General features: G+C 50.7%; 1 protein-coding gene across 1 annotated transcript in view; it reads left to right on the top strand.

The window, feature by feature from the left end:
- The window catches only part of LOC146174648 (lipase lipl-1-like), a 55,167-nt gene that overhangs the window by 5,998 nt on the left and 35,137 nt on the right, over window positions 1-14,032 (top strand). Inside the window, exons 2-4 of the mRNA XM_084585423.1 lie at window positions 781-994; window positions 1,791-1,905; window positions 10,565-10,715. Of these exons, the coding sequence (XP_084441549.1) occupies window positions 781-994; window positions 1,791-1,905; window positions 10,565-10,715 (480 nt within the window). The remainder of the gene's footprint in view (window positions 1-780; window positions 995-1,790; window positions 1,906-10,564; window positions 10,716-14,032) is intronic.

The following is a 14,032-nucleotide window of genomic DNA, read 5'->3' on the forward strand; positions in this document are numbered from 1 at the left end:
AGAGAAAATTTGTCACAGCTTCCACTTCTTGTCCATTGATGCTCCAGGACTTGATAGGGCAAGACGCCATGATCTTCGTCCTAAGCCCAATAAAAAGCTAGTAATAATGTCATGCCAGTGACCTCATTCATTATCACGATCTCGGTTGTTATCAAAGAAAAGATATCTGCTTGTCTACGCGGCATTCAATGTAAACCTTCCGAACTTTCGAGATACTGCGAAGAAGCAATATACTAGAATTTCGAACAATGTAGAAGCGTTTGTACGCGGATTCAATTCTTCCAAATGTATTTGGTTGGATTTCGCGTCCTGAACAAGTGATAAGCCGCGCACCAGTGGCTTTAGGCGCAAACAAAAGAGCATTAGAAAGTTTCGATACATTGTGCTCTGCCCAAACTCCGCTCGTTCTTTGATGGTGCAGTGGAGAAAATGTGATTAAAAGCCGCACTAATCTGAGCAGGGCACATGACAAGAATGGGTTGGTAATAGACAAACGGACTGGTGTCGTTCCGCTTATAGCTGCTTATTCTCTTATGGCGCTCTTTTATCTTGTGCGGAGAATATCTTTCGTGCTTTCGTATGAAGGAGCGTTGAACAAAGGTAAAGGGGTTACGCCTCTCAGTTCACAGGTCGAGCCAACCTCTCGTCAAGTGGACTTGTTTTCATCTAGGCCTCGTGCTTTGGGAAATTCGCATGGTTTCGAACATATATATCTGTGTTTTTAACCATGGGGACCAAGCGCTGAGTCGCAACTTATGACCTCTGCTCTCACGATCGCAGTGTGAGCTGGTGCGAGACTTCGGCTACTCCTGCGAGACGAGCAGTGTCACCACGGACGACGGCTACATACTTGAAGTGGACAGGGTCGGCAGACGAGGAAAGAACAAAACTTCTTCATCAGAGGACTCCACACGCGGCATCCCTGTTCTTCTGGTGCCGGGAATATTGTGCGGGTCTGGCATATGGTTCCTCAACTTCCCATCGCAAAGCCCAGGTGACTGAATTATTGCATTCTAGATACACAGAGAACGCACAATATTTCACTGGGAACTTTAGGTTTACGTTATGGTGATTTTAGAAGTGCGTCATAAAACTAAGCAATCAGGCAAAGGTGGAGGGGGAGAGCTTGCCACGAGATCTTACGTCAAAAAGTAACCTGATCAGCTTAGAGCAGAGCCGTAATCCTGGACTCTGAAGTCGCTTCAAGCACCCGACTTCCTCTAAAGTTCTTCGGAATAAACGTCCCAGCTACTTCTGCTCTAAGCTTGCAACCAGCTGTCGAACGCCATTGTCCGTTAGCCACCATGGCGCATTCATTCTGTTCAGAATGCGCAGTCGTTAACAGCATGCACTATATGAGCTCGAACGAGCCCCGCCGGGGTGGCGCAGTGGTTACTGCGCTCGACTACTGTTCCCAAAGACGCGGGATCGATTCCCGGCCTCGGTGGCCGCTTTTCGATGGAGACGAAAAGCAAGGTGCCCGTGTGCTGTGCGATGTCAGTGCACGTTGAAGAACCCCAGGTGGTCGAAATTTCCGGAGTCCTCCACTACGGCGTCTCTCATAGCCTGAATCGCTTTGGGATATTAAACCCCATTTGTAACGAATTCTGCATCTCGTTTAAAATCCTAGGAGCGCTGAGGCATTACTCATGTGCTAGGGTTTTCTGCAGAATTTCTTTTGGTTTAATTGCCCTGAAAACAATTTCACCCTTTTCATTTAAGCGCCGACATGTCGCTCAAATGGGCGGTATTAAAAGCTACAAGTATATGCATCCTTCTTTTTGCGGTAGGCTTCCTTCTGGCTGATCACGGTTACGACGTGTGGGCTATGAACACAAGAGAGGTCGCATTCCGCTCTCGCCACCTCTCACTCAGCCAGAAAGACGACCGATACTGGCAGTGGAGGTAAGATGCCTTATATAAGATACCAATGTTCACAGATACAATGCTTATTTGTGTCTAAACGATACTATATAAAACTTTCAGCGGCTTCTTTCTGCTCTCATTTAATACTTTTGAACAGCAATTTATATATACGGACAGAAAGTGTTGGCATGTCAAACGCCTTAAAAGATTTCACGTTATCTGATGTAAGCGCGGCGTGGAGCTAAACTACCGTCCAATATGTCTGGCTGGGGTATGGTACACAATTTATATGGTGGAAAATGGTGGCTTCTGTTTAATCCTCCCTGAAAGCTATCATTTCTGGCTATTCCGCCACAGAGCTTGGCCACCCTCATTCAGGGATGAAGTTTGTAAAAGCTGAGTGACATCATTCCTCCCACTGCTACACGCACTCGTGCAAAAGAGTGTTTATAAAAAGCTTTATTAGACATTCACATGAGAAGTGACCAATGGCCAAAACTGAAATCGCCCAATCAAAAGAACCGACGGCAGTGCACATAAAATATCGCATAAAGGAAAAATATGTCACAATTCACTATTTATTATTTGTTAATGATGATATATGCAGTTTTGAATAGCGATACATAGTGTAGAATAATGTGTCAAGTAAAGATAGACACAAACGAATTAGTGATGGCATGCACAGTGTGTGTGCGTGTGTGCGTATGTTGTGATGTGTACAGCTATCAATTTACACAGATATTTACACTACATCACATGTACCAAGATGGCTTAAAAACCACCCAGTCGCGTCCACCCGACGCGGGAAAAAAAGGCCAACACTATTGGCGAAGGAACTCTTGGTCCCAAAGGTAGAAAAGCTCCTCGGCCAGAAATCCTATGATCTCCTTTCATTGACGCGCCAGAAGAGGAAAAAGCGCACTTCGACGCCGGCTCGAGCTCGCAACAACTGCGCATAACGAGAAAGCGCCAGCTACGATCAGCAGTCGTGCAAAGCGATCACGAGGACATCTACCGTTGATCTGAAATCGTTGACACCAGGACTTCTCAAACCGACATGGACTGCCCTCAAAATAAAGACGAACAACGACGGATGTCTGGGCCATCTGACGACCAGATTATTGAAGTCGGCAGTTCTGTAAGGGCGCTGTCAACGCAATACCTCATCGTTGCCACCGGTCTCGTCTAGGCAAATCCCCCCTGCAAGATTCACATATAGTCACCTAAATACCCTGGAGGAAACGACGCCGTGAGTGGTTACCAAGAATCCGCCTGCTTTCTGCAGACCCCAGCGGAAGAAGCCACGTTTGCAATGCCTGTACTTTTTTGTTTCCGAGGTGACCAAGTCCGGTCTAACATGATGGACGTGGCGAAGAAATGCCACCAGAGAAGAATAAAACCAGGCATCTGCAATGCCTGTGGACCCTTTTGAGTGGCATATTAGAGACGAAAAAAGAAAAACGTAAATTTATTCATCATGATATGCAATATCCACAGGAAACGGGTATTGAAAAATAGAGTAGTTAAAGCTGAGACTCAGAACGCTTTGCTAATTATAGTTTAAATACGAGAGCATACGAAGTTCTTCAAGACGCTGTTCCATTTGCAGACTCACAAGATTGTGAAAATTTAGCTCTTGAGTCGCGGGAAGATAATTCCAAGCATGAAGCTGCCATACACATGAAAGCATCGACACCGATGCACGATGAGAGATGAAAGCCTCTACCGATGTCTCGTTCACAGGCAGGATATTAAAACTCCAATTCGTCGAAACCACAGAAGCACCTAGAAGCATTGAGGAAGAGGTAAGCTCATGGCTTTGCAAAAGGAAGTACTTATCGCTGAAGCTGGATAAAATAAATGGCTAAACTTCAACGTAAATATAGGCGGTCCCTAACCTTGTTTTTTTTACGCAAATGTTTTGCTGCATATTTTATGCCTTTCCCGTGAAACAGTTACATCTGCATATATTTACTTTAGGCGCCGTCATTTTCATGTAGCAAATACAATATCTTAAACATAGGGCGAAAGTTTCCTATTGTGTCAGAAAATTGTTGTTTCGTCGTATTGCGTACTTGCTGTTATAGCCCAAGACACGGTAGTTCTGTTCCTGTAAAACGTTGACAATAAATGTTCAGATGAGTACGTTAGTTTCCGCAACAACGCGCCTAGGCTTTTGAAGCGAACGCGTCAACGGTGCCCAAAGCAATACGTGATTGGAATAACAATATAATATTGAGAGCCCTCCACGTATCATCATCGTCCCGCGGCGTCGGCTCTGGCGCGCGCTTGGGCTTTCTCCATCAGATTAAACGCTGACACGGCATACCTTGCGCCTTGCCTTCGCGACCTTGCCGTCTGGACCTGGCCTTCTTTCACAAGTGGTGGAGGTGAAATTCGATCCCCTTGCTGCCTTGTGCCCTGCCTCTCGCTGGAGCTACGCTTCGGTCGCCGTTTGGCAACAACTACCATCGTCATTCCAACCGACAGCAGTTCCGACCCGGCCGGACCCTCTACCTCGGCTACACCGCCTCCTCCGATGGCGCCCACACGACAACGCGACCCGCCGCTGTTCGCTGGTCGTCGCGACGAAGACGTCGATGACTGGCTTGACACTTATGAACGCTGCAGTGCCTACAACCGGTGGGATGATGCTTTGAAATTTCTGAACGTATCTTTCTACCTTATTGAAGTCGCCAGAAATTGGTTTATTAACCGCGAGCCCCACACCACAAACTGGCCCACCTTCAAGCAGCAGTTCCGACAGTACTTCGCCGACCCGGCTGTTCGGACGGAGATCGCAAAGAACAAGCTCGCTACCCGCCGTCAAGGTCCCGATGAGTCCTATGCGTCATACATAGAGACCGTGATTGCACTCTGTCGGCGTATCAGTCCCACCATGCCGGAATCTGAACGTGTACACCATGTCTTGAAGGGAATCAATTCAATGGCTTATAACACCCTGGTTGCCCAGAATCCATCAAGTGTTGATTCCATTATAACGACCTGCCAACACGCCTCGACCAGCTACAGTCCTCCCGATTGCAGCCCGGCTTCACTACTGCTCCGACCTCTACTGACGTCGATCTACGAGCCATGATTCGAGCGATAATCCGCGAGAAGCTTCAAGCCCTCAGCCCTTTCTGCCGGCACGGGTGCGATCATTCGTCTCCTCCTTCTAACGACGCCCGCCTCCGCCACATCATTAAAGAAGAGTTGGCCACTATCAACCACCCTGTCACACCTGATCCTCCTGCACCTCGCCCAGCACCGACTTACGCTCACGTCGCTGTATCCCCTCCTCCTTTTGTTCCCCCACCCCAAGCACCACCCTATAACCACATCAACGCCATGACGACGGCTCAACCAACGCCACCCTACTCGCGCCTTGGCGCCCCTATCGCCCTGTGTGCTATTATTGTGGAATTCGAGGACATATATCTCGCTTTTGTCGCCGACGCATTCAGAACGAGCGACGTGGTTATGACGCCTTCGAAAGTGACATACCTGCATATTATCAGCGACGACCAATTCCCAGCCAACCTCATCGATTCTCTCCACCGCCGGTATCCTCGTCTGAACCAAGTGGGGCTCATGTATCCCGACGCCGGTCCCCTTCCCCATACCGCCGCTCTGTTTCGCCACTTCGACCAGCAACAGCTCTCCCTGTCCGTAATTCGGAAAACTAAGCATACAGTTTCCGGAGGTGAAACTGCACTTTGCGAACTTACAAAAAGTCTTCCTCATCGCCCGTATAATATGATTTCCGTTTTAGCTAAAGGATTACCGGTCGAAGCTTTGATTGACACAGGGCCTGCACTTTCTGTTATTCACGCTGATTTGTGCCACCGTTTGCGGAAAGTAGCGACACCATATGATGAACCTGAACTTCGTGGAGCAAATGGCGTCCCTCTGCACCCTTCAGCAAAGCGTACAGTTCGAGTTGTTATAGACGGCGTCCGCCACCATGTGCAGTTTACTGTGCTTTCACCGTGTGCGCATTTGATGATTTTTTAATGGGATTTTTTGTCAACCGCTTCAGCGTTAATTTCTCGTGGCGACCGTGTCATCCATATGACAGACAGTGGTTTTTCATCTGACATCTCTGCACGGCACCATTCCCTCATTGCCGCAGCTGATACTGTATTGCCTCCACATTGCGAAACACTTATCACCGTTGTTCCTGAACACATCACTGACGGGGATGTACTCATCGCACCATCTCATCGTCATCTTGCACGTGGAATCGCCTTCCCATCAAGACTTGTACGATTCCGTAGCAGCTCAGAGATAGTAGCTGCCACGAACACTTCCCGTGAATCCCTCGCGCTGACTAAAGGAACTTCCCTGCCATGCATAGTGGATGCTCACCCTATATCCATGATGGTGCTCACTGCCCCGCTACCTCCGCAACGTGATTCATCACAAGTCTCTCTTTCCATGCTATCGAAGACAATCAATCCGAACCTCATGCCGCACCAACGCCAAGAATTGCTGCAATTGCTTCAAGCCCACCAAGCCATTTTTGATGCCACTTCCCCACCACTGGGACGGACTAGTGTTGCACATCACCGCATGCTTACCGAAAGTAACTCAATTGTACGCCGACGACCTTATCGGATTTCTCTCTCAGAACGAAAAGTAATTGAAGAAAATGTCAATGACACTCCGTTACGATATTATTCGTCCATCAACAAGCCCATGGTCCTCCCAGTAGTATTGGTTAAAAAAAGGACGGATCGGTACGATTTTGTGCTGGTTATCGTGCACTCTACAAAATTACCCGCAAGGACGTCTACCCGATGCCGCGTATTGATGACGCTCTTGACTCTCTCCAAGGCGCCGAATATTTCTCGACCTTGAACCTCCGCTCAGGTTATTGGCAAATACCTATGCGCGAGGACGACAAAGAAAAAACCGCTTTTGCAACTCCCGACGGACTTTACGAGTTTAATGTTATGCCCTTCGGCCTTTGTAACGCACCCGCAACATTTGAAAGAATGATTGATGCTGTACTTCGTGGCTTCAAATGGAGAACCTGTTTAGTTACTTGGATGACATTGTTATCTTTTCATCAACTTTTACCGACCATCTCTCGCGCCTGAATTAAGTCCTCACGAGTCCTGCTTCAGCGGGGCCTTCAGCTCAACACCAAGAAGTGCCATTTTCCAGAGAAGGAAATTAAAATATTGGGACATCTGGTTAGCCATGACGGCATTCGTCCAGACCCTGAAAAAATAATCGCGGTCTTGAACGTTCCTCGTCCGCAACGGATTACAGATTTGCGCAGTTTCCTCGGCCTGGCGTCCTATCTCCGGCGATTTATAAGACATTTTGTAACTATTGCTGCGCCACTTCATGAACTACCTAAAGCGTGCAGCCCTTTCGTGTGGACTGAACAGTGCAACACTGCTTTTAACGACCTAAAGCATGCCCTCACATCAGATCCCTTTCTTGGCCACTTCAGCGACAGCGCTCCTACCATCCTGCACACTGATGCCAGTGGTCACGGTCGTGGCGCTGTCTTGCAGCGCGATGCAACTTCGCGTGAGAAAGTGATTGCCTTCGCCAGTCGGACCATGACTCCAACTGAAAAAAACTACACCATTACCGAGCAGGAATGTCTCGCCGTCGTCTGGGCTGTTCAAAAGTTTCGCCCTTACCTATATGGTCGGCATTTCACAGTTGTGACCGATCACCGTGCTCTTTGCTGGTTATCTTCACAGAAACATTTGAAAGGCAGACTTGGCCGTTGGATTCTACGCCTGCAAGAATACCATTTCGACATCGTTTACAAATCGGGTCGCCAACACCAAGACGCCGATGCTCTTTCTCGCTGCCCGGTTTCGGAATCAGCCTGCTGTTTTTCTTTACAATGCATTTCCACCTCTGACCACAGCCGGCCATCACTTCCACCGACGCATATCACTGCAGTTTCTTTTGACGGCTCTGAGAACAAGCACGCTCTCCGCTCACAGCAATTAGCTGATGCCTACTGCCGGCCCATCATCGACCGCCTTATCGGCGCTTCGAGCCCACCCAACGCTAGGCTGCGCCAACAAGCTCCACAATTTCAAGCTTGAAGATGACATACTACGCCGCTACGTGTATTGCCAGGGGGCGCTCGAGGTCAAAAAACGACATTGAAGTGAATCGTCTCCGGACTCGCAGGACGTACCTAAACTTTGGACCGTGTAATTCCAACTGTACCGGCTCTGTTAACCTAGCCCCAGTCGCCAACACTGTGACAGTGTTATCCTGATGGAACTCGCTGGCTCCCAGTCGTACAACGTGTGCTTCGCCCACGATGACGCTACTGCAGGTCACCTTGGTTTTGACAAAACATACAACCGCGTGAAAAGACGATTCTTTTGGCCCGGCCTGTCTACCACCGTAGCTAAATACGTTGCTTCCTGCCACCTGTGCCAACGTCGCAAGCGGCCGACTTCTTCCCCCGCTGGCCTCCTACAGCCCGTTTCCTGTCCCGCCACACCATTCGACGTAGTCGGCATCGACTTATATGGTCCCCTACCTCTCTCCAATGGGGGTAACCATTGGATTATAACAGCTGTCGACCGCCTTACACGCTATGCTGAGACGGCCCCTGTACTGACTCGTTCCGCTGAAGAGGTAGCTAATGTCTTTTTGCAGTCAATGGTATTGTGTCATGGCGCTCCTCGGGGACGGCCTTCTTATAGACAGTCGTATTCGAAGTTCTTCGTGCGTCATCCACCCTCCATAAGACAACCTCAAGCTACCATCCCCAGACTAACGGTCTGAATGAGCGATTTCATCGCACCCTATCGGATATGATATCCATGTACATCACACCGGATCATCGAAATTGGGATATTGTTCTACCATTCGTCACATTCGCCTATAATACTGCAGTGCAGCGGACTACCGGTTACTCCCCAGTTTTCCTCGTTTTCGGTCGTCCTCCCACTACAATCCTCGACACTTCCTTCTTCTCTAAGCCCGACTACTCCTCATCCATTACCAGCTCAGTTCTTATCCCGTGTAGCCAGATGCCGTCATCTTGCTCGCCTCAACACAGAAGCGTGCCAGCAAGACCGCAAGAGGCGCTACGATTCCAAGCATCACGTGGTCTCTTTTCGTCCTGGTGACGAAGTACTGCTCTATACACCACTGCGCACCCTTGGCCTTAGCGATAAATTTCAGCGCCGCTATCTTGGTCCCTACAAGGTCATCAACCAAACTTCCCCAGTAAACTACCAAGTCACACCTGTTGATCCCCCAGCCGACCGACGCCACCGTGGAACTGAAATTGTTCATGTATCTCGCTTGAAGCCGTTTGTGCGCCGTGGTACATCGGTTCGTTAGGAGCGGCCCAGCGGCCAGGCTGGCCGCTTCCGACCCCCCGGGCAGATTGTGTGAGCCCTGCACGGATCTTATTTCATTTGTACATACCATGATCTTCTTCTTTCTCTTGTACGTTCATGTATCTCGCTTGAAGCCGTTTGTGCGCCGCGGTACATCGGTTGGTTAGGAGCGGCCAGACTGGCCGCTTCCGACCCCCCGGGCAGATTGTGTGATCCCTGCACGGATCTTATTTCATTTGTACATACCATGATCTTCTTCTTTCTCTTGTACATACCATCATCATCGTCCTGCGGCGCCGGCTCTGGCGCGCTTGGGTTTTCTCCATCAAATTAAACGCTGACACGGCATACCTTGCCTTGCCTTCACGACCTTGCCGTCTGGACCTGGCCTTCTTTCACAATATTTTGGTTCACAGGACGGGAAAGACGCAGTATCTGTCACACTTGCGCTGTGGGCACCTGAACCGCGCCTTAAGGGAAGGTAGGAAGGTCGGAGTGAAAGTGAAAAGAGAGAAAAGGGAGTCGTAGTGGAGGGCTACGGAGTAATTTCGACCACCTGGGGATCTTTAACGTGCGCAGACATCGCACAGCACACGGACGCCACTTCGTTTCGCCTCCATCGAAACGCCGATCCCGCGTGGTCGAAATTACTCCGTAGCCCTCATAAATCACCTTTAGGAAATGCTTGAATTATGTTTAAAAATCTTTTTTTTAAGCTGCAATAACTGTTCCAGGCTTGCGGTACTGTTTCTTTTTCTGTTTTGTTTTGTCTTTACTTTTTATGCGATGTTGACTTGTTTCCGTTGCTACACTGCTTATGTCATGTTTTTTTTTTATGTATACCCTCCCCCAGGGTTATGCGGCTTAGCTCTGTGCTCAAATAAAGGAATAAATAAATAAATAAATAATGGTGCCCTTCGAGCGGCTAGTATTGGGTCGCAGTAGCTTCTGGGTAGGGTTGCGGCTATAGGCAACAGTAGAACGACGTGCGCGGGCTGTAAAAGAGAGAGTGCGCGTACTCCACTCCTTCAGAGCCTGTACACATATCCTCCTTACTCTCCCTATCCACGTTTTCAGTACATTTAAGGATACGCAGATAACCAAAGGCGTCAAAGCATACCTCTTTAGCAGACACTAGTATTCAGAGTATTTTTCTTCCATGTTCTTCGGCCTTGAGTGATTCGAACTGTGGCATAGTCTTTGTCATGTTCTTACTAAGTTCGGTTCGAGGCTATACCAGTCAGCCTAAAGAAAATCACTCCGTATTTTCGATAATCTGCGCCTTTGTCTTTCTATACACAACAGAAGCACCGTCCGCAATTAATGCGTCCTACTATCTTTTCTTTTTGGGGCAGCTTCAATGAGATTGGCCGCTATGATGTTGCTGCTTTCATCGACCTCATCATCAACATAACCGGCGTGGCCAAGCTGCCGTTGCTGGTCTACTCACAAGGGTTCACGGCAAGCATGGTTCTGCTCTCCACGAGGCCCGAGTACAACGACAAGGTTCGTTCACGCAAACCGTGCTGGTAGCGGGGGGGGGGGGGGAGAATAAAATTTACTAGCTATGTTGTACAAGAACGTGTTTGGGCCCAGGCCTTTTTGGCCTCTTTCCTCACAAATTTGGAGGAGCTTCAGTTACGGGGCCCCAATGGCATCTAACGCAGCTCGTGCCCTGGTGACCAAGGTCCGTAGGGTCATTAGGTCATGGCAGCTGACGAGCACCGCCTCTCAGGCCTCCTTAGAGGGATAGGTGAAGAAAGATTGGAAATAATAGGAATTGGAAGGGCAGGCCGAGACCGCGTGTGGGAAACATCTCGGAATGCTGCTCCACACAGGCTACCGCTTCCATCAAACGCTGTGTTGAATTGTTTCTATTTTGCAGGGCACCATCATAATAATTCTAAATAATTTGAGAAGCAACGTCCGCTCTCCGGAAACCTTTGCATGGCTCTGGAAAGCGATGGTGGCTGGCCTGGCAGAGCAGCAGAACGAGGCGGTCGCTGCTTGATACCGGTACTCAGCGGTTATGGCGCTCGATTATCATGACGGGTGACCCGAATTCTATCCCGGCGAAAGCCGCCATGCTTTTGATGGAGGAGAAATATTGTAACCCGCGCTAACCGTGTCAGTTCTGGAGGGAGAAGAAGACGAAGTTCTGCGGAGTGCGCGTGGTTCTGGGACGCCGCTGCTTTTGCCTGGTGAAGCGCCTGCTCTCTGCCTCCTGTGCCTCAACCCCGTCCTTTGACCCTGTCCTTCTGGACTGCCGTCCGGGTAGCGATAGAACCCGTGACATTCTGGTGGAGACGCGGGGTAAATGCAGCACAGCCCCTCAAAACCCGCTACTCTGAGTTCGCCCCCAAGTCTCAGCCGCCGCCCCTTCGACGAGGAGGCCGAGATACGTGCCAGCCGGCGACTTCAAGGACTTGCTCCTGAATTTGGTCTGTTGCCGAACTCCGGCTCTCCACAACTTACAATGGCCCGGAGTACCACGACCCAATGTCAACAGACGGACTCGTTTCTCGCACCGTCCGTGGTGTACCTACCGATGGCTCCTCGAGCGGCTGCCACGTTCCATGGCGATGCCTCCGAAGATGTGGAGGATTGGCTGGAGCAGTACGAACGTGTGGCCCGCCACAATGGCTGGAATGCCGAAAACTGTCTTCAGAATTTGTATTTCTGCCTGGACAGTACGGCTCGGCACTGGTTCGAAAACCACGAGGCCTCCTTTACATCCTGGGACACCTGTAAGGAAGAGCTGCGACGGACGTTCGCCAATCAGTATCGGCGACAGCGAGCAGAAGACCTTCTGCAAACACGAGTACAACGACCCGACGAAACTGTAACGAGTTTTGTTCAAGACGTCCTACGACTTAGCTCCCGTGCCGACCCCCGTGCCACTGAGGAAAAAAAGGTGCGTGCACTCATGCGGGGCGTCAAGAGTGACATTTTCGGCGGGCTTATTCGTGATCCGCCGACTACAGTGGCACAATTTGTAAATGAGGCGACAAACATCGAGCGAGCCTTGGTTACGCGAGCGGACCATTATCGTCGCCTTGCTGGAGGTCCCAGCGTTTCGAACCTTTCAGCTGCTCGTTTCCCTGTTGGTTCCCTCGACACCGCAAGCCTACGCGAGATCATCCGCGAAGTTGTACGCGAGGAAATACGGCAGCTGCTTCCACCTGCTGATGGTACGGCATCCTGCGCCCTCACGGATGCTGTCCGCGAAGAAGTACAGCGTGCCCTTTATCCACAGTGCTCCGTTGCTTCTTCACCTACTCAGCCCCCTACTCAGCCCATTGAGACTTACGCGTCCGTTGCTAGTCGCCCGCCGCCGCAGCAGCCACCACCGCCGCCTGCTCGTCGACAGTACTTGCCTGCACAACCCCGTAGCCCTGTGTACGATCTTCGTCCGCAGCAGCAATGGATGAGCAAGGCTGACGTGTGGAGGACAGCCGACCAACGCCCACTATGCTTCCACTGCGGAGAAGCAGGCCACGTCTACCGTCGCTGCCCTTACCGCGAGCTTGGTCTTCGCGGTTTCCAGCGGAATGCTCCCCGCCCGGAGTTCGGCGAGCAACCCCGCGACATCGCGGATTATCTGCGCCGTTCACCACCACCCGACCGGTCTTCACGTCGCGACCTTCGCTCGACACCGTCCCGCCGATACGATTCTCCCCTTCGCAGCAATCGACGGCAAAGCCTGTCCCCTCATCGGGAAAACTAAGCCCGGCGACGTCTGGAGGTGACGTTGCCGAACCCGTTCCTGTTAAAGAGCCTCCACGTTTTTCGCCCCGCTCCCCCACGCGACCCGACGATCAACCCGACGACCTTCCCGACGAACTTCGCGCCGAACTTCTCGCCGAACTTCCCGCCGAGCTTCCCGCCGAGCTTTCCGACGAGCTTTCTGACGAACTTCACGACGAACTCCCCGACGGAGCTTCCGACGACCGTCGCGCCACAGTGTACAATAACCTCGATGTTGTGATCGACGGATACGACGTGACGGCACTCGTTGACACTGGTGCAGACTATTCTGTTATGAGTGGGGAGCTATGCCGCCGACTTCACAAGGTAACGACGCAGTGGGATGGCCCCGATATCAGAACCGCTGCAGGCCACCTCGTGAGACCAATCGGCAGATGCACTGCTCGTATTGAGATTAACGGTCTCAGGTGCCCGGTTACCTTTGTTGTACTATCGAAATGTTCCAGAGACATTATTCTCGGAATGGATTTTTTGAGTGATTGCAGCGCTGTAATCGACTTTACCGACCGCCGCCTCACGCTTCGTCAACCTCGATATACCTCGGCGCAAACAAAGCCCCAAGTTTGCACGGCACGCGTCTTGGCGGAGCACGTAACCGTACCGCCCCAGTCTAGCGTATTTCTCCCTGTCACGTCCGACCACGTTGCTTCTGGCGAAGTTCTGCTGGAAGGAAGTGCTCAGCTGCTTCTTGAACGGGGTCTTGGTGTTGCTCGAGGTATCGCGCAGCTGGATACTGGCTGCGTACACGTCCTAGTCACCAACTTTTGTGGCACTCCACAGCGCCTTACGAAAGGCACGGCTCTCGGTACCAAGGAGAACATTACCGCCCCTATTCAAGTTGTTGCCCTGTCCGAAGGTGCTTTCTCCTCCTCTTCGCAGCAGAACGATGCACCTTTGGGTGTAAGCATTGCACCTAATCTCTCTGTGAGCGAGAGGGCCAAATTGATAGCGCTGCTTGCAGAATTCCAAGACTGCTTCTCTACGTCATCCGGAGTTCGCCAGACGACCATTGCCAAACACAGAATAATTACCGATGACGCTGCTCACCCTGTTCG

Source organism: Amblyomma maculatum, chromosome 11, assembly GCF_055883805.1.
Source record: "Amblyomma maculatum isolate TAMU_Amacu chromosome 11, ASM5588380v1, whole genome shotgun sequence".
In the NCBI taxonomy this organism is placed as follows: domain Eukaryota; kingdom Metazoa; phylum Arthropoda; class Arachnida; order Ixodida; family Ixodidae; genus Amblyomma; species Amblyomma maculatum.